At 32.3% G+C, this 26,652-nt stretch overlaps 1 protein-coding gene across 2 annotated transcripts; it reads right to left on the bottom strand.

Annotated features, from left to right (window-relative positions):
- Nucleotides 1-928: 928 nt before the first annotated feature.
- On the bottom strand, nt 929-19,738 carry LOC143059570 (uncharacterized). 2 transcript variants are annotated; one of them, XM_076233087.1, is made up of 9 exons: nt 19,590-19,738; nt 17,934-18,206; nt 15,337-15,467; nt 13,593-13,717; nt 12,069-12,194; nt 10,430-10,685; nt 8,147-8,284; nt 5,515-5,651; nt 929-3,798 (listed from the first exon to the last, which is right to left on the bottom strand). In XM_076233087.1, the coding sequence occupies exons 2-9, from the start codon at nt 18,188-18,190 to the stop codon at nt 3,340-3,342; spliced, it is 1,629 nt and encodes a 542-aa protein (XP_076089202.1). In that variant the 5' UTR covers nt 18,191-18,206; nt 19,590-19,738; the 3' UTR covers nt 929-3,339. The 2 variants fall into 2 exon arrangements, with proteins under 2 accessions (XP_076089202.1, XP_076089203.1); XM_076233088.1 differs by lacking the exon at nt 19,590-19,738 and adding an exon at nt 19,389-19,480.
- Between the last annotated feature and the right edge of the window lie 6,914 nt (nt 19,739-26,652).

Genomic DNA, 26,652 nt, shown 5'->3' with positions numbered 1-26,652 from the left:
CGGTTTCATTTTGTCCATTGCACAATCTAATTGGAGATCTAACAAACGAGTCTAAAATGTAAATCTGAAGCATTAATGACAGCTAGGACTTTACACATGTTTCACAAACCTTATGTGGTAAACGTTAATGAACAATGTGGAGCAACATCTATCATTGATTTGGATAATGTATGATAACGTATATCTATATATCTAATCCTAAAAGTATATTATGGCATGTGTCTTAAGTAGAGCAGGAACTGTTGGCTCCAACTGAGAAACAGCTTTCCCTCTACTTTAAAAGCTCATTTTGCTCATTGTCTGGTAGCATTTATGGACTATAACTTACTTTTCAGATTTTTTTTGGGTCGTGGTTTTGTTTGTTTTTCTATTTTGATAGTTCTTCAGTTGAAATATTTATGTTCTATTGACAACTTTCATTGTATCTTCTTTCTCCTTTTTCCACACCAATTAAGAATTCAGAATAATATTACCTGAACACCTCTTACTACTGCACATAAATAACTTTCAAGACGAAAAACAACAACAAAGACATATTTTTCTACTGGAAGAACCTAAATATGATAATCTTCAAACAAGAGGTACATGTTTAAAAGGGTGATGGCCTGGTGGTTATACTTATTGCACAGCCAAAGGCAATCCTATTTTTTGTGTTGCTTCCAGACAGACAAGAGAAGTCAATGCTATGATATATCAATACATCAGTCAGCCTGTGGTTGCATGGGTTCTTGAACAGTCAGAGACCTTGGAACTTTCTTCAAGTGATATATTCAGAAAACTGCATTATTTGTAATCAAATATTGATAAAAATGTCTTTATCACATTCACATTTTCATTTGTTCATCAATATTTGCAATGAACATACATAACGTTTCAATTTTCACATCTAAACTCATAGGCTCTCATCAAGACATAAAATAAGAATATATCACTTCACAAAAACTATTTTATTGAATAGTTCTTAAGTAACAGATACAATATACAACCGATTTTTAGACGACTAATAAAATTATTAGATTCTATAAATATAGGTAAATGTTATACACCATATATGTTCAATATACTGTCTAATTATAAAATAATAAAAAGAGTAGAAAATAAAATTCTTAAAACAAATACTAAGAATCCAAGGGCAAAATTATAGAACATTCTATCAGAGTTTCAAGCAGAAAAAAATGTTTATCTAAATTCAGATATCAGTATAATAATAAATTTAGTTTACACATTGTTCATTAAAATGGAACTTGCCTCCAACCTCATTATATCTTAACAACATTTTTCTACCTAGTGCTTAATCAATATATAATATTAATATTTTCAGTAACAAAATACATATCTTAGCTGGAGTTTTCAAGCTTTACAGATTAGTACAATACATGTATTTGTTCTTGAGCTCACAAATATATGCATGGCTTTGTTTGAGATTCTAATTTACCCTTCAGAAAATATTACAACCATTTATTATCGAGATTTTTAAAGAATGGACAAAATTGTGAGCTTGTATGACAGTTTGTATATCACGATAATCATGATATTATGACTAGTTCTTTTTCAAAAACTGATATGTTTTTGTATTTCTAAATTGCATTCATAGGCAAGATAACATTATCTGCAAAATAAGTTAACGAGTAATGCATTATTTACATTCCAAGCCAGAAATAAGAGTATTTACAAAATATTAGAAATTAATATAAATTAAGGAATGTATCTCCCTCGTGCAAAGCTCTGATTCCTTTCACGGATTTGGCTATACTTTTTGGACCTTTTGGATTATAGCTCTTCATCTTTTATATAGTTTTGGATTTCAAATATTTTGGACACGAGCATCACTGAAGAGACATGTATTGTCGAAATGCGCATCTGGTGCAAGAAAATTGGTACCGTTAATTTTATTATGAATTATAATAATTGCAGAACAAACACATTGTCTTTCTTCATGACTATCATTCTATAGAATTTTTATTGACAAGAAATTCATTTGTTTCTAGAAATATTTGCACACAAACATTTTGAAAAGTGTGTTAAATAATAAACATGATAAAACAAATACTTAATAAACAAATATGTGTCTTAGGACCAAATGCCCCAATTCAAGCTATTCACAAAAATGGGACAGACAGAAAAATAATATAACAACTAGTTAGTTAATAAAAAGAAGCATTCTTTGAGTATTGCATGCCAATACAAAGTCCCCTATTGGTTAAAAATTCATTGTTACAGTAATAGAATGAAATTCCAACTTGATCTATACCTTGTCATCATGGTCATATGGTCATGGTGTAAACAAAATAAAATAACAAACAAACCTAAAACTAAATTCTTCAAACAATTTACAAACAAAAGGATAAAAATTCAAAATGTCACATTCCTAAAAAAAATCTCTAAAAAAATGAGTTATTTTCCTTTGAACAATAATTAAAAAATATTTCATCAAAAAATAAATTCTAGGAAAAGGGCTTTATCTGAACAAAAAGAAAAGCTAAAATCGTGAAAATGTAACTTGACCTGTAACTTATCATGATAAAACAATAAACCAAATATTAAAATGAATATCTTCAAGCATGAAGAAAAAAATCTGTGATCACGAATACCCTGCAGCCAACATGGGACAGATTGAAAGATAGAAGGACGAAAAATGGAAGGTGATGGTTAACACTGAATGCCCCAGTTGCCTACCCATCAGGCTTAAAAACATGGATCTCTAATAATCTTTTGTAAATTCCATAACAAATATCAATAATTTCACAGATTTATATCAGATAAAATATAATAAACTTAAAGTTTGTAACTATAAAATAATGATTCTGTTCTTTTACCAATGAAAATAATGTATAAATGATTACCCTACAACAATTCATGAATCCACAATAAATCACATCTAAAAAAAATGGAGAAAGTGTACATGGGACACACATGATGCACCCTGATTGCATATAACTTTATAAAAGGGAAAAGAGTATAACTTGAGAACAGTAAAAGTGACACCACCAAAACTTGAATTTGATCTTATTTTATGGTACTAAACATTGTGTATAAGTTCCAAAAAATTTGGTTGCAATCTTGGAAACAATTATTAAGTTAAATAATGGAAAGGAAAAATTCAGCAATTTTTTCACATTACTAAGGGCAGAAGTGACACCTTATAAATTCGAACTAGAACTGTGTTTTTGTACAAGCATTGTGTATGACTCCCATAAAATTTGCTTCAGGCAAATTAAAGATTTTTGATATACAGACAGGCCTAAAGAAGGGCAACACTAAATGCCTCCTCCAGTGATGGCAGGGGCATAAAATATATAGAATTAGATGTGGCCTTTTGTCACTGTTTGTCACATAGAATTAACAAAGTAATGGTTTCTGCTCGTCTAAGCTGATTCTTCTACCAATACACGAGTCCTGACTCACACTTGACTCTGTACTCTCAAGTCTCTGACTGCGATCACATGTTCTTGGTCTGACATTGACTTCATTTTCTATTGTCTCTTTTTTGTTCTTTTCATTTTTCAAATTTATAATAATGTGATCGTACCCCTCAAAGTTTTTGTCATTTTCATCATTTTCATTTACTTGACTTTTTTCCTCTGTGACTTGACTTTTCTCAATGTACTTGATTTGACCTTCATCATCCCCTTCTTCTATCTTTTGAAGGTCATCACCTGGCTTTCCAATTGCATCATAAAATCTTTGCCAAAAATGTTGTGCAATAGTTTTGTCTGTAAAATCTAGGAATGTCTTTCCCATCAACTTTGCTGGAACTTTACATTTTCCATACTTGATCAAAATCAGAACATCCTTCCGCTGAAAAAAATAAATAACATGTTTTTCTTAAACACACATAAATATGAAAGAATATAATTATGAAAATTAATAAAATTAAAGTTGCCAATTTACATGTAAAATAGCAAAAAACTTCCACTTGTATCAACTGTAACAAAAAATGAAAAAAGTTGAGGCTTTTCCATTATAAATGTATGTGGGCGGGTAGAAAAGGAAATTTAATGATTAAATGTGGGAGGGTAGAAAAGGAAATTTAATGATTAAATGTGGGTCATTGGTCTGTTTTCAGTATGTGTCTTTTACCAGTCCATCTTTGTTTAGGGGCCAGCTGAAGGACGCCTCCTGGTGCAGGAATTTCTCGCTACATTGAAGACCTGTTGGTGACCTTCTGCTGTTGTTTTTTTTCTATGGTCGGGTTGTTGTCTCTTTGGCACATTCCCCATTTCCATTCTCAATTTTATTTACATTAAACAAAATTATCTAAACAATGGTTCTTGGTTGTAGAGATACTTTGAAAGTGCCTCCCTACCCTCCCACATACATTTCAAAGAAATAGCCCGTAAAGAAAATTCTACAATATTTCAATTAAAATCATAAACATAATTTATTTAAATGTTATTCAATAATAAAATGATTTTTTCGGTAAACAAAATGCAAATTTATGTCAGCTCAGGTAACAAATGATATTTAAATAAAAATTTGCAAGGCATTTCATGTTTAAATAAAAAAATCCAAAAAGAAGGGGTTTAAATATTAAAAAATAGAATTGAAAAAAATATCTAGGTCATATACTGAGAGGGGTGTGACAAAGTCCCCAGGGAACTTCTTATTTGCTGAACAAATATAGGTTGACACCTCTGCTATAATTGTTTTCCATTGCCACAATTTGAGCATGAATTAGACCTATTTTGTCACCAGGGAGGTATATGTGCACAACTGTAGTATATTTTGAATGAACAGCAAAAACAGAATAATAATTTTTTCCATTCCCCCCCCCCCCCCCCCCCCCCCAAAAAAAAAATAATACAAAGAAATAAAAAATAATCATCACTACTATTTACTTAAGATATTTTATCAGACTGTGATGTACCCTGATTCAATTTGGTTAGTCAAATAAGAACATTTAATTTTACACCTCCAAATTTAAAAACAACCAAAGGGAAACAACTCGAACACTTTTATAAAACAAATTAAAGACTTTTTTTACCAGCAACCCATTTATTACAAACCTTTGAACAAATCTGTAATCAAAATTAAATATACTTTTGTTTGCACAATTTTCATGTTCACTAAATACAACTTAATAATTATGTTTGGTTTGTAAAAAAAAAAGAATACTTAAGTATTGGCAATCAGTTAGTTGATGAGCAATGGATGTGAAATCATATCATACAGTTTAACCTGTTATGTCTTTATTTATTTCCATGGATAGTTTTCATGGATTGGTGACAAATAGCATTTTTCTGGGTAATTGATTTTGTGCTATTGCTACATGCACAGGCTCAATACAAGCTTATAAAAAAAATGTGTTTCTTTGAATATTTAAATTCCTGGTTTTATAACAAAACCCACATGACCCATGAAAATTTAAAAATTGAAAAATGAACCCAGCAAAGATACCAGTGCAAGGCAGTCAGTTTAATTTTGGAATGTGAGTTTGAATACTCCTATGGTAACTTTGCCTCTCTTTGACATTCTCATAATACTATTTCATCAATGTTTTATATGGCATCTTACCTGTGATATAGCCCTATTGTGAGCTTGCTGAAGTTCAAACTGGCCCCACATTGATTTCAGGAAATTCTTCGACATTATAACAACAGTTTTTCTACTTTTGTATATTGAATCCATGACATTTTCTGCAATGGCCATACCTGTATAAAAGATTATATCAAATAAGTGAAAAATACGTCTGAGGATACAAATGCCCTTGCCAAAGCCTCACTATTTTCTTTTTTAAAAAGGGGAATTACTGTAGAACAGTAATTGACTCACTGTCAAATCTGCACTTTGTCTGTGTGTTGTCATTTTTAGCATTTATATGTACCGGTATGAGTCTAATAAAATTTGGGAGAATTAATACTTAGTTAGTGAGGAAAAGAAATTGGGACATGAATGGACAGTCATGGGTAACACTAACCAGTAATATTTAAAAAAAAAAAAATTTTGTAGGAATATAACAATATTGATTTAGGATATTTTGGTGAAATTATTTTTTTTGTGGTTATGAATGCAAGTTTTCATACAATTTTCTACAAATTTGGAACTTAATATTTGGTCAAAGCAACTACAATTTCAGAAATAAAAAACGAAGAGTTAAGAACAAATAGTCTGACCACTCCACATGGTAATCTTGACTTTTCAAAGTCAGGTACAAAAATGTACCATGGCAAAGATAATGTCTTTGCAAACATCTTTTACAATTTTGCCAGAAGGTGCTTTAAACACCAATCACTCAATCAATATATTGTTTTGCTGTTTTTTACCATTCCTACCTTGACTGCCTATCTTATTTTTTTTTAAATTATAAACACAGATACATTTAGTTTGGCCATTAGATAAGACTGAAGTGGTTTGTTATGGATGTTTTTTTATGTTGGTTTAAAAAACAGGGAGATAACTCCATCTTTGAGAAAAATCTTAAAAAGTTAATAAATATGGTTACTTCCCTTTTATTCATATACCTAGTATCTTGTTCAATTAATCATCAACAAACATACATTTAGTTAAAGTCATATGAAACCTGATATCAAAAAAAATTATGCATATGTTTTTTATAACAAAATGGATAGTTTTCATTATTAAACTTATGTAAATATATACTTTTTTCTGAAGAAAATTCTTTAATTTGTCCACATTTAGAAGAAGTTTACTGTTTTTTAATTGCTTGCTTCCATGAAGCAATTCGCCGACATATTATCTGTATGCAAAGTGACCTTAGCGTGAACCTTCTCATAAAAATCCAGTGGTCGCAATACGCATGGATTTGCCACTGAAATAAATTATTATCTGATTGTACATGTTAAACATGTGCTCACTATCCATGCTTTCTTGTTGATTGTTTACTACAAGTGACAAACAGTAAGCTTCAGAGTCAAAACACGGCATATAATGAGCTGCTATATTTGTTAAATCATAACAGACAGAGAGAAAAAAAATGGCGATTATACCATATATTTGCATAAAAAATGATAAAATCGTGCACAGAAGACTAAGTTCATGATATATATATGCATTGGTTCAAGAATTAGATAAACATTAATTTTCACCAATCACTGCTTTCATATGACTTTAAGACTGACATGATTTTTTATTGGTGTTATTGATGTTTAGTGTCTTTGTTTCAAAAGTTCTTTTTAAATATGGGGAAATAGCTCTTATCTTGTAGAAAAATCTTTAAAATTTAGTGGATGTGGTTACTTCCCTTTCATTCATATACTTAATATCTATTCTAATAAATAAAAAACACACAAACATTTAGTTCAGACTGATATGATGTTACTGATGTTATCAATGTTATTAATATTTTGTATACATGTCTGCATACCTGCCAAGTTTTCAAAATGCCCATGGGGGTTTTGCGTGCAAGATGGCTGCCATACTCCTAAAAAACCTTCAAGGGGGCCTTCAAATACAGTGTAATGTTGTTTTTTGGCTTCTTCATATTTTTATAAGCCTCAATTCATTGTAAAATTAATTGTTTTGTTAAAATTGTGGACATAATTGCTCTTTAAAAGTTTCAATTCGGGAGCCTCCATGGGGGAAATCCCCAGCAAATAGTGACAGTTGGCAGGTATGTGTCTGTTTCAAAAGTTTATTTGAATATGGTAGATAACTACTACTTGCAGAAAAATCTTTAAAATTTAGTAGATGTAGTTTTTTTCCTTTCATTCATATACCTAGTATATATTTTATATAAGACCTTAACAAATGTATAAGGGTAGTAATGTCTTTTCCCATCAGGCATCAAACGGTCAACTTCAGCTAGCATTAGCTAGAGTTTGTTAAAATTATACCGTGATTTGTCAAAATATCCTTATCTTGGTTACTCAGTGATCTCAAATATTGAAATAATTATCATTTCAGCTATTTCTAGAATTAAGATGATTTATCAAGATATCCTTATCTGATTCGTCAGCGGTCTCAAATAATTATCGTTCCCGTTATTTTTGGCAGAAATAAACAAGATTTGCCAAAATCAGTCAATTTTTTTTATCGTCTGAACATGCGTAAAGAAAGGGTAAATTTTGTATATATATGTAATGTACCAAATTTTACTTGTATTGTCATTTGGCAAGATATTCCCATTTATTCGTCATAAAAGTACCTACATGTGTCTAATGGTATAAATTATCACTGGTAATCATACCTGGCACAAAATCTTTAAAATCGATGTTGACATGGTAACCATTTTGAACAAGATTTGTAAACAGTATTTCTTTTACCCATTTTTCATCCTCGCTACTGTAGGATATAAACACATCATATTCTAATTTATGCTGTGGAACTGCAAAATAAATTATATTTTTTGCTCAATCTCGAATGAAATAATTTCATGCATTTAAAGAAATTTTTTTAGTGAAGGATTTATTCCCACTAATTTTGTGATAAACATAAAATAACAAAAAACATTAATAACATGAATAAGGTTTATTTGTTCTTTAACATGTTTAAAGGGGCACTAGCTGTCAAATTCATTGTCACCAATTTGACTTAAATTCTCACATTTTATTTATAACAATGTAAAATATTTATCCAAACTATAAAATGTCTAAAAACAAACAATTAAGAGGACATCAGCTCAATGATATGAAGATTCGTTTTGTGTGTAGTTTAGTTTAGACGCCATCTAATTTATTATAGAGTTGACCCCTGATGACCATATAAGCAATTTAAACATAAATACAGTTATAATTAAAGAACCTTAGTGAGCACGCTCACATACCCCACATCCCCACATTGTCATTGGAGAAATTAAATAAGTATAAGAAAAAGAAATTGTATAAGAAAAAATATTGAATAATAATTTCCTGTCAATATACACATCTACATAGTATGTCCTTATTATCTACAAAATTTCATGAAATTCTGTTGTGTGTTTCCAGAGGATTTGAGATGACAAACTGTTGCAGAAGTACATTGAAGCAAATAAGTTCAAAGTGGCGTAACTCCTAGAAATAAAATTGAATCTTAATTTCCCGTCGATATGCACAACTACATAGTATGTCCTTATTATCTGAAAAGGTTTCATGAAATTCTGTTGTGTAGTTTCAGAGGAGTTGCGATGACAAACTGTTGCAGTAGTACATTGAAGCAAATAAGTTCAAAGGGGCGCAACTCCTAGAAATAAAATTGAATCGTAATTTCCCGTCGATATGCACAACCACATAATATGTCCTTTTCATATAAAAAGATTTCGTGAAATTCTGTTGTGTGGTTTGAGAGGAGTTGCGATGACAAACTGTTGCAGTAGTACATTAAGTAAATAAGTTCAAAGGGGCGTAATTCCTAGAAAAAAAATTGAATCGCAATTTCCCGTCGATATGCACAACTACATAGTATGTCCTTATTATCTGAAAAGGTTTTGTGAAATTCTGTTGTGTGGTTTGAGAGGAGTTGCGATGACAAACTGTTGCAGTAGTACATTAAAGTAAATAAGTTCAAAGGGGCGTAACTCCTAGAAAAAAAATTGAATCGAAATTTCCCGTCGATATGCACAACTACATAGTATGTCCTTATTATCTGAAAAGGTTTCTTGAAATTCTGTTGTGTGGTTTGAGAGGAGTTGCGATGACAAACTGTTGCAGTAGTACATTAAAGAAAATAAGTTCAAAGAGGCGTAACTCCTAGAAAAAAAATTGAATCGCAATTTCCCGTCGATATGCACAACTACATAGTATGTCCTTATTATCTGAAAAGGTTTCGTGAAATTCTGTTGTGTGGTTTGAGAGGAGTTGTGATGACAAGAAAGAGGACTGACGGACTGACGGACAGACGGACAGACGGACGGGTCAAAAACATTATACCCTCCGCAACTTCGTTGCCTGGGGTATAAATATTTTAAGCAACTTGTACAATTGGATTTTTATAGGTCTGTTAAATTTATATTATAGATTTAAAATATATATTTCTCATCGTTTTCACCAGTATAAGAATGATTTTTTGTGGATCGAATTAGTCAATCAAATGATTTACCTTTGTTTCACTTTCAATGTTGACATTTTTGCCTTTAGATAACTATTACACAGACAATGCATGTGTTATCCATCTCTAGCGAAGGTGTTAAATTAAAGTTCACATGAATACGGATTTGATGAGGTTGAATTTATATAATTCTCTTGCAAGTGAATAATTCAAAATCAATGTTTCTAAGCTTAATTTGACAAAATTAAACCATTTTGACTGCTTAAAGTGAATTATTATTTTACTATTTCACTTTCATTAATGACTGAACAAAAAAAAATCATACTTAAGAAATTTTTATATATATCGTAGCTAGTGCCCCTTAAAGGAAAATAAGTTTAAAAATAAAAATAAATAAGTGGAAAAATAAAACCTTAGTTAGGGTTTGGAAATTTTTCAGGGAATTATTTTTTCCTAATTTTGTTAAAACAATAAATACCACTATTTATTTATTTATTTGCATACAAACCTTCATAATGCTCTAAGTCAGGATCTTCCCAATCAATTTTCTCATTACGTTTTCTTCTAATAACAGCAATCACTATAGAAATGATTAACGTCATAACTACAAACGCTGCTCCGCCAGAAATAGCTACTAGGAGCCATAACTTGAATTCTCCACTTCCATGTTCCCCTGGAGCCACATATCTCAGTAAAGTTATATTCCTTGAATCTGAACCTCTACCGTTCTTTCCATAACATTCATAAACTCCCAAGTCATCAACCTGTCAATATATGAATTATTTCATGACGATTTGCCAACAACAGGACTAAAAATAAAATTAAAAGTGTTCAATGTTGCTTTATTTATTATTATACCTACTACTGTAAATTTGGAGATTATTGTGTGCATTTATTATTGCCATTTTTGCATTGTAGACTTAAATGCAATTTTAATTTTTGCAATATTGAGAAATAATTCATAAGGGTTCCACCAAACCCAGTGTCTCGCCTACTTTTGCTGTTAATCACAGATTCAACAAAAATGAACAAAAAAATCAATAAAAATATACCTCACTATACTTTTTTTTTTATTGTAAGAAGCTTCTGTCCAAGTTTGGTAAAAATCCAGGACAGTTTATGAATCTAATAAAAGTTTTAAATACTTTAATTGCAGAATGTATGTAATGTTAACTAGAAGAAAAACATTTATAAGCGAAATATGAAAAAAATGTTTGGTTTTTTTTTTAACAAAGGATTAGGTCCAGTAAGACTCCCAAAATATAGCAGTTTTACAAAATTGTTAAAATGTAAACTTTTAGTTATTTATTGGAAAGTAGAATGCTTCTGCTATATAATATGGGCTGTTTTTGACAATACAATGCACATATATCGGGTATTAGCATCATAGAGTCATGCTAAATTACTGAAATCCTCACAATTTTAGCATTTTAGTTAAATTTTAGACATTTCCGTCTTAAATGAATGTGGCCGCATTTGTGTTCATTCTTCATTGAAATGTAAGTTGTATTTGATGATAATACATAACATATATATATAAAGGTTGAGGATGAACACAGATGTCACTTTCAATTTTGACAACAACCATCTGGAAAGTCACATTTTATGGCACATTTGATAGATTTTTCACATTTATGCTTGAATCAGAGCACTTTTAATGAGTAAATCAGTTAAATTAAAATCTTTCACATAAACTAATTGAATCAACTTAATTAGACACTTAAGTGTTTTAAAAGTGTCCAAAATCTTTCGTCAGATGAACCTGAAATTTGAGGCCAAAATTTGCCAATACCAGACTTCTCCTTTACTTCTGGATACTATCTTATGATCAGAAACAAGCTTCTGTCGAAGTTTGGTATAAATCCAGGATAGTTAAAGAAAGTTATTAAAATTTAAATATGACACAAACCAGTATAAATAATTTTTTTTTTTTTATCCTATGTTTTTTCAAACATGTAACAAGTTGATGCCCCCCCCCCCCCCCCCCACATCTCCCCATTTTTTTTAGGCTTGGTTTACATAAAGAATAATAGAATCATAAAAGGAAGTTTTGAAGACCCATTGGTGGCCTTCAGCTGTTTTCCCCTCATTGGTCAGGTTGTTGTCTCTTTGACACATTCCCCATTTCCATTCTGAATTTAACTTACAGATATATTCTTTATTTGTAACATTAAAACTGTCTGTCCCTTAGTTAGGTTGAAGATCTGATATTCCAGGTCGGTGTTATTATCATACAATAATAATCCATCTTTTCTCCACTGCATTTTGTCAGGCTGGAAAGACAAAATCAAAAATCAAAAATATACTAATTATTTAATTCAAGCAAAAAAATAAAATTAGAATTCACAACTCATATAACAAATGTATAAATCAAAGTATTTATCTATTGTAAGTTGTATTTTTATGTTCATGAATATTAAAATTGAGAATGGAAATGGGGAATGTGTCAAAGAGACAACAACCCGACCAAATAAAAAACAACAACAGAGGGTCACCAAAAGGTCTTCAATTTAGCGAGAAATTCCCGCACCCGGAGGCGTCCCTCAGCTGGCCCCTAAACAAATATATACTAGTCCAGTGATAATGAACGCCATACTAATTTCCAAATTGTACACAAGAAACTAAAATTAAAATAATACAAGACTAACAAAGGCCAGAGGCTCCTGACTTGGGACAGGCGCAAAAATGTGGCGGGGTTAAACATGTTTGTGAGATCTCAACCCTCCCCCTTTACCTCTAACCAATGTAGAAAAGTAAACGCATAACAATACGCACATTAAAATTCAGTTCAAGAGAAGTCTGAGTCTGATGTCAGAAGATGTAACCAAAGAAAATAAACAAAATGACAATAATACATAAATAACAACAGACTACTAGCAGTTAACTGACATGCCAGCTCCAGACTTCAATTAAACTGACTGAAAGATTATGATTTCATCATATGAACATCAGGCACAATCCTTCCCGTTAGGGGTTTAGTATCCTACCATCATAACATATAAGAGAAGAACATAACCCGTGTCATGCCAATAACTGTTTTTAGAATAAATGTGTTTAGTTCCGATGCAAAGACCTTATCAGTGACTCAATATTAACGCCAAAATATGCAATCTTTAATGACTTGACAACAGTATCGTAATTATATCCTTTCTTAATAAGTCTATTCAAAGGTTTTGTAAGTTTCTGAGGTGAATACTGACACCTTTGTGCTTTATAAAGAATATTTCCATAAAAAATTGGATGTGAAATACCTGAACGTATTAGAAGTCTGCATGTTGAGCTATATTTACGAATGATGTCTTTATACCGATGATAAAATTTAGTAAATGTTTTGACTAGTTTGTGATATCGAAAACCCTGGTGTAATAATTTTTCAGTAATACATAAATTTCTCTCGTTAAAATCTAAAACATTGTTACATACACGAGCGAATCGTACAAGTTGAGATATATAAACACCGTAAGATGGTGACAAGGGAACGTCACCATCTAAAAACGGATAATTAACGATAGGAAATGAAAAATCATCCCTTTTATCATATTAGTCTCTTTATTCAAAAAGGTGCAACTGACATTTTTGGTTGAATTTTTACATGATATCCTTACTTGTTGTGTTCTTTGTGTACTTTTGTGTTTGAATAAACCCTTTATTTAGCTAATAAAATAAATTACCGTTGACTTTTGTGTCCCGACATCAAAAGTACAGCTTATGTTAGAACTAGATCCCAAAAGTACTTTCTCTTCTTGATCTAATGGTTCAGTATGAACAATTCTAGGATGGGTAACAGAAATAGACTCTGCAAAAAATATATGTTTTAGACAAAATTACTTCTGAATCCTTTCATTATCTAATGGAGCTCTCTTCATAAAAATTGTTGCAATATTTGGAAAATCTTTTACCAGATAAATGTATCAGATATCAGAGTGTGTGTTCTCCTAAATTTGAGTCTCATTGTGGGGGAGGTGTCTGATGTAAGGTCTAGCTTATTGTTTTATCAGAATCCTGTATCTCGCTCATCGTTACAATAATAGTGCATGTAATTTCTCATGTCCTGACCAACTTTGTTTCCCGTTTTCATGCAGAAGAATTTGACTTTCACATGTCACACTTACAAAAAATAGGCCAATTCCATGTCATGCTCATACAAGAATCATAGAGAATGAGACCCATTTAATTGTGATACTCAACCAGCTACAATATTCAAATAACAAGAGTGCACACACTGAAATGTCTCGCCTTCTATACTAATCATTGATATTATACAGCTTAGTTTTATTACAACTGTCTCATAAACTTAACATTAACCAAGATAACTAAACAAAGACCAATGAACCTTGAAAATGAGGTCAAGGTCAGATGAACCATGCCAGGCAGACATGTACAGCTAACAATGCTTCTATACAACATATATAGTTGACCCATTACTTAAAGTTTAAGAAAAATAGACCAAAACACAAAAACTTAACACTGTGCAATGAACTGTGAAAATAAGGTCACCGTCAAATAAAACCTGCGCGACTGACATAAAGATCATAAAATATTTCCATACACCAAATATAGTTGACCTATGGCATACAGTATTAGATTAAAAAGACCAAAACTCAAAAACTTAACTTTGACCACTGAACCATGAAAATTAGGTCAATGTCACATGACATCTGCCAGCTAGACATGTACACCTTACCATCATTCCATACAACAAATATAGTAGACCTATTGCATATAGTATGAGAAAAACAGACCAAAACACAAAAATTTAACTATAACCACTGAACCATGAAAATGAGGTCAAGGTCAGATGACACCTGCCAGTTGGACATGTACACCTTACAGTCCTTCCATACACCGAATATACTAGCCCTATTGCTTATAGTATCTGAGATATGGACTTGACCACCAAAACTTAACCTTGATCACTGATCCATGAAATGAGGTCGAGGTCAAGTGAAAACTGTCTGACAGACATGAGGACCTTGCAAGGTACGCACTTACCAAATATAGTTATCCTATTACTTATAATAAGAGAGAATTCAACTTTACAAAAAATTTGAACTTTTTTTTCAAGTGGTCACTGAACCATGAAAATGAGGTCAAGGACATTGGACATGTGACTGACGGAAACTTCGTAACATGAAGCTTCTATATACAAAGTATGAAGCATCCAGGTCTTCCACCTTCTGAAATATAAAGCTTTTAAGAAGTGAGCTAACACCGCCGCCGCCGCCGCCGGATCACTATCCCTATGTCGAGCTTTCTGCAACAAAAGTTGCAGGCTCGACAATAAAAACCTTGCAATTATTTATGAATTTACAGTACATAATGTCAGTTTGAATGTGTGAGTGAATGGTAGATACAGCTAGGATCTGTCTTTAAATAAGATTGCTAAACAGCAATAAATATCTAAGTATAACTCACCAGTCACCAAAATATATCCTTTGTAGCTTATAGAACTGTTAGCCACTGCCACATTACAGGAATAATACCCAGAGTCCTTCTTTACAGGAAGTGTTATTATCAAACGTTGTGTAACATTGCTGATATATATAGTAAAAGTATGTTAAGGATAAACCATCATCATTTACCTTGTTTTTGATTATATTTTTCTAAAATATATTAAAGTACTAGCTAATTTCTGACCACATCTTTACTGATAAAAGCAGGAAAAAAGTTAAAATATATTTTAAACAGAAAGTTTATAAAAAGAGAGGCTGAAGATGAAAAAGGTATATTGAACTAAGTCAATAACAAGCTTGCAAACCCAATGAGGAAAACAACTAAAAAAATACCAAAAGACTAACAATAGCCTAGTCAGAACACAACATGGAAAACTTAAGACTGAGCAACACAAGCCTCATCCAAAGCTATGGGGTTATCTCAGCAGATAAGGAGTATAAGCAGATTAAGGGAGCTACCATTTGATTTTTATGTGGGGCTAGGATGAAATTTGAAAAAAATAGGCAGGACAGGAGTTTTGAGTAAAAAAAAAAGGCAGGATGAGACACTTGCAAAAAAAAAAAGTCAGGACGACAATATAGGTAAAAAAAAGTCAGGATAAACTAAAAAAAAAAAAAGGCAGGACCGAACAGAGTGAAAAATAAAAAGGCAGGACAGAGATTACAGCTAAAAAAAAATGCAGGACAAAATTTTTCATCCTAGCCCCCCCCATAAAAATCAAATGGTAGCTCCCTAAGCTGAGACCACATTAGATATTGGTTGTGAAATTACCATACCTGCCAACTGTCATTATTTGCGGGGGGTTTCCCCCATGGAGGCTTCCAACTGAAAATTTTGAAAGAGCAATTTTGTCCATAATTTTAAACAAAACATTAATTTTACAATGGCAATGGGCTTGTTAAAGTATGAAGAAGCAAAAAACACATTAAAATGTATCTGAAGGCCCCCTTGAAGGTTTTATAGGACTGTAAAAGCCATCTTGCACGTAAAACCCCCATGGGGATTTTGAAAAGTTGGCAGGTATGAATTACTCATGTAGGTACAAGGACATTACGAAATAAGTCTAATTGTAATTGGGCGATATGATATTCACATATGAAGAAAAAGCAATGGAATTATGGAAACATGGAGGTGTTTGTTACCCTATACAATTTATACCCACCTCTACTTCTTTTCTTGTATATTGTATATAATATCATGAATATCAGATAATATTTTAACAATGTATAGCTAAAGTAACTAAAGTTCAAAGGGAGGTAATCCAAATTGTTTTCATCAACTTTTTAGCAATTGTTACATGCAGTTAATTAGATTATTCATTTCTTTTGATATATATTCATTAATAACATGCAGTCTGAGATTAAAATACTGGGCCAGATTTAAATATGCTAGCTCTTAATGGTCTGATGAGAAAAGTATCTACTTTCCCAAGAAAAATATTTTGACTGACAAATTCATGAAAATTAACATTTGTGTTGTATTTTTAACCAAATTTTCCCAAAAATAGATCAATTCTTTTTAATCTGACAAAATTTTCAGGCGGATTTATAGGGTTTTTCAGGGGGGGGGCTGCCCCCTCCCCCTTTTTCTGGGGAAAAAATAGTAGATTATATAGAGAATCACTGAAGCATCACTTGAGCAGGCCTCCTCTTAGGCAGTCAGTTGGCCCCCACTTATGAAAATTTCTGATTTTACAGAACTTCAACAAACTGAATGAACTTTTGATTGACTGATTAAGTGAACCTTCAAAACATTTAATAATCCAATGTTGTTTTTGGGGGATTTTTTTTTAAAGAAAATTCATGACATAAGTTTATAATTGGGGAAATGGTCACATTAGCAATGATTAGACTAACATGTATTACCATCATCAGCGGATAACTAAATCGTATTCATCTTAACACCTGAGTTCATCCTTAGTTTTGGTGAAGTAATTGTAGCTTGTTTTTTTGTTTACGTGATGGTATGCCATTGCATGTACTTTGGAAATTTTGGTTTTTCTTTCATGCAGTTAATCTATCATCGACTTAATGACTCAGGCCTAAAATAAAATATTGTTAGTTTCCCCAATCCCGACCGACCCTGCAAAAAGGGTGCTACTCATAAAATTTTATTGTCAAAACTAAGTTGAAAATTATTTTATTCATTTCAGATTTTCAGGCTTGCAGCATCGCCCAATACTATGTGATACTATTCAGCATGTTCAGGCATTTTGGAAAAAATAAAATTATTTCCCTACCTACCAACCCACACCTTGCTTGGCAGCGTCGGGATTGGGGAAACAGACAACATATTAATTTAGGCCTCAAGAGTATCTAATTGGTATATATTTAGTCTCTTTTAAACCATTCATGTACATTAATATATTGATTTAACAAATTTGAAAAATATTAAGTCAAAATATTATTGGATTATATAGACATTATGTTATTGTTTATAATGATATTTTTTTATTGTATAATATGTGCGCTCCAGGGGTCCCAATTTGGTGAATTAAAAAAAAATTATTCCTAAGACAAAAATAAAAATATCTATTTTATATATCTAGGAAAGGATATTGTTGATCTGACTTCAGTTCTATTCCATCTTTGTACCACGTAAGGTTGACAGTTCCAGAATTTGAAATCACTGAGCATAACAAATTTATTTCTTCATCTTCTGTATACATGTCTTGTTCTGGCCATGTTGGACATGGATAAAAATTGACCAACTCAGAAGTCTGACATCGACCTGAAGCTGTTGCGGCCTTCCCCATGGGACATAAAATGGCCAGTACAACTAGGCATGGAATTTCCTTTATATGAAACTGAAACATCTTTCTTGTAAAATACCTGTTACATAAAAAGATAGAGATATGCAATTACTTTGATTTCTTTACATATTTTATCATGTTTATTCATACTACCGGTAATCATGCGCTAATACCAATGATGATGCTTACATAAACAGAACTTATTATTTTCAGTAAACTACTGTCATAACAGATTCAGCTAACTACAGTATCCTGGAACATGTGGAACTGGCATATTAAAGGACAAAGTACAATAAGGCCCATTTTTGGCCCCCTATTTTCTCATTTTTTCAAATTCTGTTTTTGAAAGCTACTTATCACATTAAGATATTCCCTTAGGTTTGAAGTTTGTTTGGCTGAACTTCAAAACAATTAATTAAAAAAAATATGATTGTGGGGGGGGTTAAATGGCACCAAAAACGCCAAAAGAAGGAAAAATTACAATTTTTGGTCATTGTTTCTTAAAATTTAATAGGGTGTGCCTACGTGACCCAGAGAAAATTATGTTGATTAAGACAGCAAAAACAGTGCTAATGACATTGGAATAAAAAAATTCCTAGGTCACGTTGGTGCAGGCACTTAAAAACTAAAAAAATGTTGTACAATACATTTTTGTACGCCTGAAAAGTGAAAAATAATTACAATATTTGAATAATATCAGAAAGTTTACCCCCCTCACCTCACTCAGTTGCTAAAGTAAGTGGGTATGAAGTTCATCCTAGCAAACTTCAGGCATTTAGGAATATTTTAACATAAAAAATGGCTTTCAAAAACAGAATTTGAAAAATGAGAAAAAAGGGGGGCAAAAACAGGCCTTATTGTACCTTGTCCTTTCTGCATGACAAATCTTCAAGAAGTTTTAACATGAATAAGGGGAAGAAGAGACTTGGAATAATTACAGGGGCAGATTCAGCAATTTTAAAAAGGCATTCAAATGCATTGACTGTCCAATAAAAGGAGCTAGTTCAAACCACGGACCCCCCCTCTCAATCAGCCACGGAATAAGAACATTATGAGGTGTATGCCATGTTTTTTATCCACATTAAATCAATCACAGACACTTGAGAACAGGATTTGGATTTTTCTATTTCTTTGTTTACACTGATGTCTGATCATCAAAGTTTCTATTTTTAAATTTGTCAGGACTATGTTTTGATCGTTTTACAATTTAGTAACCATGGTAACTTTTTATCCCCTTTGTATCTGTCGAACCTAAACGTACCTGTAATAATGTTATATATAAAATGTGCAATGGCATTTTTCTTAAACATGTTGGAAAGGTCAAAATATGCAACAAAGATGGTGCATAATTGCACATGTTGATTTCTACTTTCGTTTTCAACAGAAATCAACATGGAATGAGATTATCATTTCATATCGCCGCATTCCCATATCTTAATGATAATAAATAAAAGGTACTCACGGACGAATATATTTCCGACCTTCCTATGATAGGAATAGAAGGTTTGCACTGGATAATGGACAATCCGAACATGATCCGGGAACATCAATGACCTGAAACTGAAAGAAGGTCCGGAGAGGTTTTCCGAAAGTGGTATCGGGCGGGAAACTGGTTTCCGTAACCCGAACGGCAATTTTAACTGAGAGCTACGATATTGAGTTAAAAATACGTAAACATATGACGTGATCATGCTAAATCTAGTAACACTTTTCAAAATTTTCATTTACCGAAAATCCACATTTGTAAAATTATAATTACGGGAGACCCCAAACTCTTTTTCTATATAATCAATATAAAATGGGTTAAAGAATTAATAATTCACTTTTGGAAATCATTTCAAATAATATAAAACTATAATTTTATTATATAACTTTGCATATATTGCGTAGGTAAAAATGTAACCTTTTCCCATTTATGATTTGGGTTCATTAGGTGTGTAATGGTATGTAATGTTAATTGTATTATATGTCTCTGGTAATCAAGTGAGTAATTTGAACACAGAAGCAACTCAGAGCTGTCTATCAAAGTGCCAAAAGAGAAAATTCGTTGATAAAAAACACCGGAAAGACCAAGAAAGATGACAGACAAAGAGTTATGGGAAGTTCGTTGACCTAATCATATATTTCTGATAGTATTCGTGATCTATTCACATATTTTCAAGCTTTAAAACGGTTGACCTATTCCAGCGGCACGACCTAGAACCTTGTATATACTGAGGGGGAGGACAGGGGTAAGGGAGACAGGGAGAAAGGGGGTGGGAGAAAGGAGAAAGGGGGTGGGAGAAAGGAGAAAAGGGGTAGGAGAAAGGAGAGGAAGGCTGGGAGAAAGGAGAAAAGTTGGAGAAAGGAGAAAAAATAAAATATCTCTCCTTTTAAAATTTTTTCTAATATTTCAAGAAAAAATATCTCAAAAGGAGATGTTTTATTCTAATGGGAGAAAGGAGAACGGGGGTAGGAGAAAGGAGAAGAGGGGTGGTAGAAGGGAGAAGGGTACCCCCTGTCCTCCCCCTCTATACTCGGAAGGGCTCCCCCTCCCCCTTCCCCCGAGCAACACCAGAGACATGCATTTATATGTATAATTTATATGTCTCTGGTTAATATATATATAGTAGTCCCAGGCTGAGAGCAAAAATCTATATTTCCCTACATTATAATTATGATTCGGTTATTGTCTTTAATAAAACGACAGTGATTTGCATGAGCTAAAGAAATACAATATGGCGGGATATCAGGCTTGCACAGGTGCGTGATGCATGCATGGTTGACCCCCTTTTTTGGTGTAAAAGTGGAACCCAGGTTTTTTCCCCTTTTCATCAAATATATATATATATATATGAACAACAACAATTTAGAGGAGTAAAAAAAAGTTAAAGTATTAAAGAATATATTAACCAAGAAAGTTTAAACACAAAGAGCACAATTTTCGGACCAGATAGCATTAATTCGGCAAAGCACAATTACCAATATTACAGCCTATTTCAGTTCCATAAGAGCTACATTCTTTTGCGTCGGGATCCATAAACAAAAATTAAATCATAATAAATATATAAGATATGTCTTGAAAAAGTTCTTCTTCTTTGATAACATATGTAGTGGACATTCTGATAAAAAAAGAGAGCTTATTCTCAACTTTACCAAGTGAGTAATTTGAACAAAGAAGCAACTCAGAGCTGTCTATACGTTACTTTGGGATATCTGTCTGTCTCATTTTTTTAACGAGTGAACACTTATTCTTAATCTATTTTTTTTTCTTCAAATCCTGAAGTTTTAAATATTTTAGTTTAAAAGCAATCTGTTTTAGAAATAAGTACCATGCAAGCTTTCAGGCTTTTTCTGAGTTTGCCAGTTGCATTGATCGTAGGGTCATCTGTCTGTTATTACACCATAGTTCATAGTTAAAGCTAGGAGTATCTGTCTGTTCTTCACTGATAGTCTATATCTAAATGCAGACTTGAATATGTGTCGGTTGTTAGTCCATAGATAAGTCAATAGTTAAAGCTAGGAGTATATCTGTCTGTTCTTCACCGATAGTCCATATCTAAATGCAGACTTGAATATGTGTCTGTTGTTAGTCCATACACTAGTCCATAGTTAAGGCTAGGAGTATCTGTCTGTTCTTCGCCGATAGTCCATATCTAAATGCAGACTTGAGTTGAATATGTGTCTGTTGTTAGTCCATCAACTAGTCCATAGTTAAGGCTAGGAGTATCTACCTTTTCGTCATCAATAGTCCATATATTTTAAATGCAAACTTGAGTTGAATGTGTGTCTGTTATTCGTCCATAGACTAGTCCTTAGTTAAGGCCAGGAGTATCTGCCTTTTCCTTTCCAATAGTCCATATTTAAACGCAGACTTGAGTTGAATATGTGTCAGTTGTTCGTCCATAGACTATTCCATAGTTAAGGCTATGAGTATCTGTCTGTTCTTCACCGATAGTCCATATCAAAATGCAGACTTGAGTGGAATATGTGTCTGTTGTTCGTCCATGGACTAGTCCATAGTTAAGGCTTGGAGTATCTGTCTGTTCTTCACCGATGGCCATATCTAGATGGCTACAGACTTGAATATGTGTCTGCTGTTAGTCCACAGGTTAGGAGTATCTGTCTGTTCTTCACCGATAGTCCATATCAAAATGCAGACTTTAGTTGAATATGTGTCTGTTGTTGGTCCATAGACTAGTCCATAGTTAAGGCTAGGAGTATCTGTCTGTTCTTCACCGATAGTCCATATCTAAATGCAGACTTGAATATTTGTCTGTTGTTAGTCCATAGTCTAGTCCATAGTTAAGGCTAGGAGTATTTACCTTTTCGTCCACAATAGTCAATATATTTAAATGCAGACTTGAGTTGAATATGTGTCTGGTGTTCGTCCATAGACAAGTCCATAGTTAAGGCTAGGAGTGTCTGCCTTTTCGTCCACAATGGTACATGTTTAAACGAAGACTTAAACTAAATATCTGTCTGTTGTTCACCCATAGTCCATATATAAGGCTAGGAGTATCTTTCTGTTCGTCTCCCATACTCCATATTTAAACTAGGACTAGGTGTATGTCTGTTGTTCACCCATAGTCCAAAGATAAAGCTAGGAATGTCTGTCTTTTTGTCCCCTATAGTTTAACGTTAAACTAGGAGCAGGAGTATATATGTGTGTTGTTCATTCATAGTCCATATTTAAGGCTATGAGTATCTGCCTTTTTGTCCCCCATAGTCCATATTTAAACGCAGACTTAAGTATCTGCCTGTTGTTCACTCATAGTCTATAGTTAAGGCTGTTAGTATATGTCATTGTTGACATATATGCTACATAAAGAAAAGATGGGCAAGCATATGTAAACAATCGGTGTGGTGATATTATGTCGAAAAAAGGGTTCCGTAAGAACATTTTAAATTATTTATACATTAAAGAATTATTACTTAAAAAGCCCCAGTCACACTGTCACGTTTTATTCCGTTTTAAAATACTACGCTTCAACTATGTTTTGAATAAAAATGTCCCGTTATTTGAAACCTAGGATTTACTAGGTTTGTGCTACGTTCTTATCACGTTTTGCTACGTATAAGTACGTGTAGACCCATGTTTGCACCACGCATTGAAATCCTTCGATACGTAGTAAGCACGTTTTGTTACATTCCGCTAGGCTTTGATACGCATTTACTAGGTTTCTACTTTGTTTCAATTTTCGCTACGTTTGATGTTAATTGAGGGGGGGCAAGGGGGGTCCCAATAACAGCAAAACATCAAATTGATTTGGCTCATAACAGATAACAAGGAATTAAAATGGACAAAAACAGATAACAGTAAATGAAATATTAAAATAATTCGGTCTTTGACAAATCAGTATTTCTTATTACGGATATAATCCTTTGTAATGCATTCCATTTTCTATGACTATGTTTTTAGTATTAATTTATGTATCTAGAATGTGTTTAAATTACAACTCAATATATTATAATATTTTTTATACGCTCGTTAACGGAACGTATTATGGTATACTGTTGTCCGTCTGTTCTCAACATGTCGGACATTTAATAACTCAAAAACTCTTTAACCAATTTGCATTAAACTTTGGGAAATTGTTTATATCTATTGACGTAAGCTCCGTTTTTGCTTTTTTTTTTTTTTTTTTTTTTTATAAATTTTAGATTTTAAGTTTCTGGGTAATGGGTTTTTATTCAATAAAATTGGTGTTTTTTTTCTTCAGTTTTCTGATAATATTTCAAAAATGCTTTCACAAAGCAAGGAATTTTGGTGAATTGTTTATATCTTTTAACATGAGGTCACTTTCAATTTTAATAAATTTTAGATTTTACGTTTCCGAGTTAACAGGTTTTATTAATTAAAAAGGGGGGATTTTCCAGTTTTCAGACATTAACACAAAAATGTTTTCAGCAGTTCTCATAAAACTTTGCTGAAATGTTTATATCTATTGTTGTAAACTCCCTTTCGATTTTTATTGGGGAAAGACGGCTTCAAGCCGTCAATCCCTTATGGGGTTGACCACAGTGACACTCCCTCACATCATTCATTTTGTTTTTATACATTTTATAGTGTGGGAAAACCCCCAACAAATCTTACTTAGATTGAAGAGAAGGAGACCCAGAAATGAATAGTTTGACTTTAAACACTTTTTTACACATTTCCCTTCTGTTTCTCACGAAATTATCGTATCTTGAACTCTCCTTTACACTATTTACGTTTATTTAACAATCCGGAAAAATTAGTATGACGAGATATTCTAAATATATCCAACCTACATTGTATTTTATAGTGACGTCATTCTTGGAAGTAGCAGGGATATCCTTCACCAGTTCACTGGTTATTTAAATCATTCTTAGAGATCGTGCACTAATCACAAATTTGTATTTGTTAAATCTAAACATAATATTGTTTACTGTAGATGATTTAAACATCAACATGCAATACTTTAATTTGTAGGTCAACAACTTTCAAAATAAACAAAGATCGCGGGGTTACATGACACAGGGGAAAGAAACGATTTTATTACTTTTTTCGGGTCTCACTAATTAGAGACAAGAAGCGTCAAAAAGCGACAAGAAGCGTCAAGAAGACTATTTAGCGACAAGAAAAACATATTCTTCTTGTCGCTTCTTGTCGCTAAAATTCTTTTTGTTGTTAATTAGTGAGACCACTTGTTTCTGTAAAAATTCTGAGAATCTTCCTCCAATTCAGGAGCACCTCAATTGATGAGTAATTATCCACTAAAATAAAAGTTAAAGTATTTAAACACTTCAAATGTGACATTTCATTGGATTAGTAGTCTTCTATTAAAACTAAATTTTTGTGTACCTACATAATCATTGTAATGGTAAAAAAAAAATGAAAAAAAATTTGCATTTTTATAGTTTTAACATATTTATATTTACAAATATTTCAAAATTATGATTTGGAAACAAGCTTCACACAGTTTACATCACTCATATTGTTTTTTTTATTAGTACCTGTTTCCCTGTGATGAGAGTTGTAACTAAGAACTTTAACAATGGAAATTTAAAACTGAATAGATTTTTCAGTCCACACTTTCTAAAGAAAAAACTTTAAAATCCAAGAGTACTGTCACAAAAAATGGAAAATGGCCCTAGCCTGCAGTTCAGTGGTACACAATCAAGATTTCAAAAAATATTGTAGTTGTTGTGAAATGACAGAATTCAGTTGAGTTTTAGATAATTAGCTATCAACTTTAATCAAATGTTTAGATTTAGAAAATGCAGATCACTTCCATTGGTCCAAATTGAATCCTAAACTAAGGAAATGAAATTACATAAACAACAATTGATTTCAATATTGTCAACCTTTCTACATGTTCTAGCGGTTCTCTTTTTCATTCTTCATATGTAAACTATCAAGAGATACCCCCCCCCCCCTTTTCCAAAAACATAATAAAATAGAAACAAGGGCCGTCTTTCCCCTCAGAGCTATTCAGCTCTTTGATTAATTTTAGATTTTATGTTATTGAGTTCAGGGATTTTATTCATTAGAAAAAGGTGGTATTTTCTAGTTTTCAAAAATAACTCAAAAATGCTTTCAGCAGTTCTCATGAAACGTTGGTGTATTGTTTATATATATTGACTGAAGCTCCCTTTGTTGCTAATAAAAAAAAATGACATTATGACCTAAAAGAGTTTGAATATTCTGACTTTTTCTAAATGACTATCTAATGAGGTGTGTGAATTTTTCTTAATAAGACTATGAGGCAAAGTGGTATATAGGGTAGAAAAACCAAAAGCACCAATTATAAGCATGCAATTTATCAAGTACTTCGAACAAATTTTGACACTCCAAAAGCAATTTATTCTACTTTTTCAAAGGCCTTATTTGAACATTTTGTTATCAGGTTTTTGATTGTACATGTACCAAATGTACTAGTTTTTATGGAAATATTCTTTATAAAGCACAAAGGTGTCAGTATTCACCTCAAAAACTAACAAAACCTTTGAATAGACTTATTAAGAAGGGATATAGTTACGATACTGTTGTCAGGTCATTAAAGATTGCATATTTTGGCGTTAATATTGATTCACTTATAGGGTCTTTGCATCGGAACTAAACACATTTATTCAAAAACCAGTTGTTGGCATGACACGGGTTATGTTCTTCTCATATATGTTATGATGGTATGATACTAAACCCCTAACGGGAAGGATTGTGCCTGATGTTCATATGATGAAATCATAATCTTTCAGTCAGTTTAATTGAAGTCTGGAGCTGGCATGTCAGTTAACTGCTAGTAGTCTGTTGTTATTTATGTATTATTGTCATTTTGTTTATTTTCTTTGGTTACATCTTCTGACATCAGACTCGGACTTCTCTTGAACTGAATTTTAATGTGCGTATTGTTATGCGTTTACTTTTCTACATTGGCTAGAGGTATAGGGGGAGGGTTGAGATCTCACAAACATGTTTAACCCCGCCGCATTTTTGCGCCTGTCCCAAGTCAGGAGCCTCTGGCCTTTGTTAGTCTTATATTATTTTAATTTTAGTTTCTTGTGTACAATTTGGAAATTAG

The sequence above is a fragment of the Mytilus galloprovincialis genome, chromosome 14 (genome assembly GCF_965363235.1).
Source record: "Mytilus galloprovincialis chromosome 14, xbMytGall1.hap1.1, whole genome shotgun sequence".
In the NCBI taxonomy this organism is placed as follows: Eukaryota; Metazoa; Mollusca; class Bivalvia; order Mytilida; family Mytilidae; genus Mytilus; species Mytilus galloprovincialis.
Note: the sequence above shows the minus strand (reverse complement) of the source record. Positions and strands in the feature narration are given on the sequence as shown.